General features: G+C 44.8%; 1 protein-coding gene across 2 annotated transcripts in view; it reads left to right on the top strand.

Moving 5' to 3' along the window:
* Positions 1-3,691, top strand: part of LOC109304852 (cell surface glycoprotein CD200 receptor 1-A-like) — a 58,889-nt gene extending 55,198 nt beyond the window's left edge. For both annotated transcript variants that reach the window (XM_019527678.1, XM_019527677.1), the window contains exons 6-7: positions 1,299-1,350; positions 2,806-3,691. In XM_019527678.1, the coding sequence (XP_019383223.1) occupies positions 1,299-1,350; positions 2,806-2,919 (166 nt within the window). In that variant the 3' untranslated portion in view covers positions 2,920-3,691. The remainder of the gene's footprint in view (positions 1-1,298; positions 1,351-2,805) is intronic.
* The last annotated feature ends 2,232 nt before the right edge of the window (positions 3,692-5,923 follow it).

Genomic DNA, 5,923 nt, shown 5'->3' with positions numbered 1-5,923 from the left:
GGGGTATTTTTACACGTTGCCATTTGAGCTGCTCAAATGTTGATTGGTGTTAGTGAGTTTGGAACAGTCACATCTTAAGGCTTAAAACCTTCTTTGACTGTCCCCCACCTTCACAGTTCTGACTTGCCACTACAGGGCTGGTGAGCACGGGCTTGACTAGGAGTTACAGCTGTGAGTTGCCAGTCAGGACTGGTGAGCCAGGATAGGCTCTATCCCTCCTCTAGGTGAGGGTGTGCAAAATGGGCTGGGAGGGGGGCAGGAACATGAAGCTGGGAGGTGGAGAGTTAATGGGATGAGAGTGGGTAATGAAATGGGAGGTGGAAAGGAAATGGAGGGGGGAGTGAAATGAAGGAATCCAGCCTCTGAAGGATAAAATACAAACAAGTTTAAAAAAAAAAGAACAGAAAAAAAAATAAAGAGGAAGTAAATGAAAGAGTCTCAAGTTTTAATAAATTGAGATTTGGGATTAGGGTGTGGGGGGTGCTGATTGTACTTTCTGAGGTGTCTAGAAGTGGTGAGGGAAGGTGATTTTGGGGGGCCCTACTGTTTCTTTCCCAGGGAAGGAAGCCCCAGCTCATGGGGGCCTGATTTGGCCCCCTACTTTGTTCACCCCCACCCCAGCCTCCTATCCTAGACCCATCCATGTCATGTTACCTGGCTGCTACATGTGCTCTGCAGACTGCTTGCACAGGGTTGAACGCCTGGGGGTGGGAAGATCACATCTCCAGGGGTGGGAGTGGGAGTGGGAGTTGTCTTGGTGCCAGAACCCGCTCCCCTCTCCTCCCCTCCTTCCTGGCAGTATTGTTCAGGGGATGGAGAGTTTGTCCACATAGAACAGGAGGGTGGAGGAGAGGACTCTGCATCCTGGGATGCTGGGGGATTGCAGCTTGGGCAGCTCATCTGTGGGGAGGGGCCACACATTAATGGAACACAAGCTAGGTAACTTGGATCAAAGGAAACCTACCATGGAGTGGTGTAACTTTAAGCCACCTAAAGAGTTCCTGAAACTAGTTTCAGGTGTTACTGTGTAGAGAATCCAGGGAGTAAGAGCTCCAGGAGCCACCTGAAATTAATGTGTAGGAAGGCCCCAGAACTGCAGAGTCAAGAGCTGCCTAGTGGAGGACCTGGGAGAAGATCTTTAGCCTCATTAGAGGACTTAAGGAAGGCGTTTGTTAGTGGGCAGACTTTTGAAAAAGTCAAGGCCCCTCTGACTTAAGATGGCTGAGTTCAGAAGCTTAACCTAATGTGGAAGATGTAGTACCATAAGAGCCCATTTTCTCCCCTTTGTCCTCCCACAGGATTTGTCAGAAAACCAAAACTCCTGAAACTGTTCCCACAGAAAATGTTCAGGTAAGGAGAGTGACACCCATCAAGATGTCACCAAATGGGAAACCTGCTTTGCAAGCACTTCTGGAAAGTTTCTTTTATGGAGAGGAAACCAGATTATGGCTCTCACTGGTATCTGCAGTGGCATGCCACAAACTTATCACTAGACATAGTTGCAGATAACCCAGAGGTTATCATAATATGAATCAAATGCACAAAAAGCACTGATAGCATATTCCCATTTAGGACTCAGACTAGCATCCTCAGCATCCAAAGGAAAGGACTCTTTCAAGTCTCTTTCTCCTCCTGTGAGCTGTGCTGACAACAACTGTATACACTGCTGTATGGCAGCATGCTCTGTACATACAGCGCTTGGACAACCAGGCAATGAAAGCTGTGGTTTTCAAAGTTTTTTTTGTTTTGTTTTTTTTTGCTGAAAGTAAGAAACAGATATTTTTTAAGGGTTTGTGATATGTCAGCATGTATCACAACTTCTGAAATGGTGCATCTGTTCTGGCAATGACATGTGACAAACTTAATGTTGAAGCTTGAAAAAGGAATTTCAGTTCCACAAATCCTAATCAGTAATTTATATACTCCTTAAGGCCCCTTTATAGCCAGAGCGGCCTTGAAAGGCCTCAGTGTAAATGACCAACCAGACCCAAGATCCTAGCTAACTGTTGTGGTCAAATAAGGCTAGGTAGGAAGGAGAGGGAGAAGCTCCTTGCTCTGCCGCTTAGTATCACTTAGCATCCCAGTATCTGGCTCCCCCTTTTAAAGAGTGAATAGTAACATTTCTTTTCCTCACAGGAATGTTGTGAGGCTACCTACCTTGTGTGATGTTCCACTGTTAGGGTAGTGGGGCCATAACAGTACCTAAGAGAGGTAGTAGAATCAACCTGATCTCATCAGGTTAAAAAGCATGATTTATTCTAAACTTCTGAAATGGTGCATCTGTTCTAGCAAGTCTCTTGTTTGTTACTAGCAAGAAGTGATGTCGCATTGATATAAGTGCTAGGCAAAGCACAAACACTTGCGCTGACATATCACAAAACCCTCATTACAATCTTAAGGAACCAGCTGCGATCAGGGCTCCGGTATGTCAAGTGGTCTATAAAGACCAAATAAGAAGCAACCCCTTCCTCAAAGATCTTACAGTCTAAAAAAGGCCAAGATGAAAAAGGTTAGAGAAAGCCAAGAGTTGCAGGTGAAGGAACATCTCAGGTTCACCCAAAACCAGGAATAGACTTCCCTACACAGTAGAACATACTGCATCTTGTTGGTTCCATTTGTATTGCTAGCAGAGCAATAGCCAATGGTGATCACTCATAATTTAATTCTTAAAGTGTTGAAGCATGATGCTGCACTTACTCTCTTAAATTTATGGTAGGAAATATGTTGTTGTGTTCAAAGAGTCCAGAACTTTTAAAAATCAAATGCAGTCCTCATGCTCACAGTCTTTTGTCTTTGATTTACTAGGACAATCATGAACTGGAGCTGGAGCCCTATACCATATTTGTGCAGAAGGAAAATGTGATCTATAACTCTGTGTCTGACCTAACAATGAGAGATAACGTACCTGTGGGTCTCTGAACAGCAACATGACAGTCCTGCTGAGACTGACTTGGTCCCTCTGTGGGAAAGTGAGAGAGAAAACCCCTTCAGGTGGCTGGTGATGGAGAGCCTCCTCTCAAAGGATTCTTCACAGGATGCTGGCAAGCAGGGTTTTCCATCACTGCTAGATACCTTCAGACATGTTTTACTTGCTGATCTATCCTTCTAATCTCCTCTCTCCTATCCTGTCCCCATGTTGGGAAGGGAGAAGGACTGAGGGACCTACTTCCATGATTTTCATTATGAGAGTATTGCTGACGTGGCTATCCTCACCTCAGGAATCCCAAGCCTGGCAGTCACTCTTCAGCATTAGTTCTGTAGACTTGACACTATACTGCGTATATTTGGGAGCAGGGAGGAGGGGTGAGTGAGCTAGAATGAAACACTCATTGTCAACAAGACCACCGTATTCCCAACTTACCAACATAAAGACTGTATTAGTGCTGGTCATCACAGTAGAGAGGTCAGTAGAATAGCTCTGCATCTAGGTGGTCCTGAGAAGCAGCAATGATCAATGGAGAAGATCCATGGGTAAGAGTAGTCCCTGATAAGCAAAATAACTTCTCAGGTCCCCTATGCTATATTTCCACAATTTTTTTTCTAGTCTGCACTTACAAATTATTTTCATGGGTTTTATCACAATTCTGTGGAGATGGACCCTAGCTTCCCCTTCCTCCTGGGTGCATGAGCATTAACAAGCTGCAATACAACCATGTTGGCCCCACCCCACAAATCTCTAACAGTGTCAAAATGCTAAAAAAAGAAACAAATTTCCATAATGTATCTGACTGTAATTGTGCAATAATACATAGGGCTATTTCTTCCTGGCTTCAGCCGTTTGTCTTAATTCAGAAGCTTTGCTAGCCCGTTTATTATTTATTTTTGCTAATGTAATTATAGATGCTGTTTTCACATCTTTGTTTGACTCTTAGTAAACTGTTAATCTAAGCATCATTGCAGTGGAAGGGTACTTTGTATGAAAACGTCTATCCATGGTGAAGAGGTAGTCTTTTAATATAATCAAAGCATCCATTTGTCCATGTGTTATGGGAAAAGGCATTTGTCCTCTGCAGCAGTGTCTCAGTTTTGACAGGCTGGTGACCCAGTCTCAGAGTTAAAAAAAAAAAGTGTCACCCTCTCACAGTTACTATTTACTATCAGAGGAAAGAGCTATATTGAGGAGGAGCCTGCATAAATTATCTGACCATGTGTCAAGAAGCTGACAAGGAGAGACAAGGAGTACTTGGCCCCAGTAGGCTGAGGTTGCACAGGAAGTGGGGAAGCATACTTCTATTTTAGACTAGAAGAGAGGTTTTACTGCCTCGTGATGGCCTAGTTACCTTGTAGGACAGCCTTGTGGACTGCCGCAGGTAATTGCTTGAGAAACACTGCTCTGGAATACTCAACATTTCCTAAAGGAATCAGAACTTGTGGTAGAGGTAATATTTTTTATTAGACCAACTCGATTTTTGCAAAAGAAAAATCTTTAATTGCAAGCTTTTGGGCACAAGCACTCTTTTTCAGGCATAGGAGAAAATATTGTAAAAGTTCTCTTAGATAGAAATAATTTCTCCTATATAGAAATGATGCATCTCCTACATATTTTACTAGGTCAAGCTGCTGTAAATAGTCTTAAACACTAATCTGTTCCTTCAAAAACATCTAACCCCTTTCACCAACCCTTGTGACACAACTGTTTCCCTTCTCTATTTCTGGTATGTCATTGTTCCTAGAGGTGATCTGAAAGAAAGCCAGTATTCAAAGTGAACGAGTACACTGAGCTTGAAATTTCAAATGAACCTTGGGGGCCTCAGCACCTTCCTCTCAATGAATAATAGGATATGGTCACTCATTCCCCTCAGGTTCCTTTGAAAGTACCAGCCATCATAGGTATGGCACTGAACTTAATGGTTTCCCATCCTTGTATTGCTAAAGACCTTTTTGCCAGCCTCTATGTGTTTTCCAGTCACCACACCATATAGTCAGCAACATGGCCTTGACATGCTCCTGTGAGATACAGTCTGAGCCCAACAGTGTATGCCAGACTTCTCTTGCCATGTACATTATCCTGCATTTGTTTATTCTGGATTTCACCTTTCAGCTTGCTGCCCAGCTGCACCTGCCTTTTGGTACTCCTTACAACCCTGCATGCCCAGAGCCAAGTTAGTTACCTTTGATCTGGGCCTAGAGTCTTGCAGTGGTGACTAGCCACTCACCCTGTCATGGCTATATAAATTACAGCTAATCTGTCCTTCCAATAGTGACTAGTTGTGGCACATGGTTGGATGGCCTTGGTCAAGAGCCACACAAGTTGTTTATGGCTACACGCTCACTCTCCAGTGAATGGCGATTCATAGAAGGGGCACGGGGGGGCATGTGCCCCCCCTAAGATTCGCCCTCGCTGGCTGGGGAGTGGGGCACCAAGAGAAGCACCGACCAGTGCCCCCCCTGAGATTGGCACTGGCCAGGAAGTGGGGGCACTGAGAGAAGTGCCAGTGGCACTTCTGGTGTTGCCACCAACACTTCCATGGTCAGCTATCAGCAGCTGGGGGACTCATCCCCCAGAGTCGGCAATCAGCCGCTAGTGCCCCCCCCAGACTCAGGAGGAACCAGTTGCCCATGCTCCAATGTTGGCTCAGTGACACTGCTCACACTGTGCTGGCCAACACAACAGCAGGACCCCCTCTTTACTGCTAGCCTAGAAAGTTGCCATTTAGCCATATGATTCTTTAACCCAAGCTAGGACTTAGCTGGACTCTGAACAACAAGATGTAGGCTACAAATTGACTCCCTTATTCAGATACTGGAAAGCCAAGATGCTTGACCATGTGCAAGTCAAACATCTTCCCAATACATTCATCATCATCATCCTTCTTATGCAGGAATTGCCATTTTGGAGTGGAGGCGCTGGCCTTCCCACCCAGGTATTTCCTTTTTCTTGCAGTGCCGTGACCCTTTTTTGCAGCTACCTTACAATGATGAT

Source organism: Gavialis gangeticus, unplaced genomic scaffold, assembly GCF_001723915.1.
Source record: "Gavialis gangeticus isolate Ggan-Ray unplaced genomic scaffold, GavGan_comp1, whole genome shotgun sequence".
Lineage (NCBI taxonomy): Eukaryota > Metazoa > Chordata > Crocodylia > Gavialidae > Gavialis > Gavialis gangeticus.
This window is presented reverse-complemented; position numbering and strand designations above follow the sequence as displayed.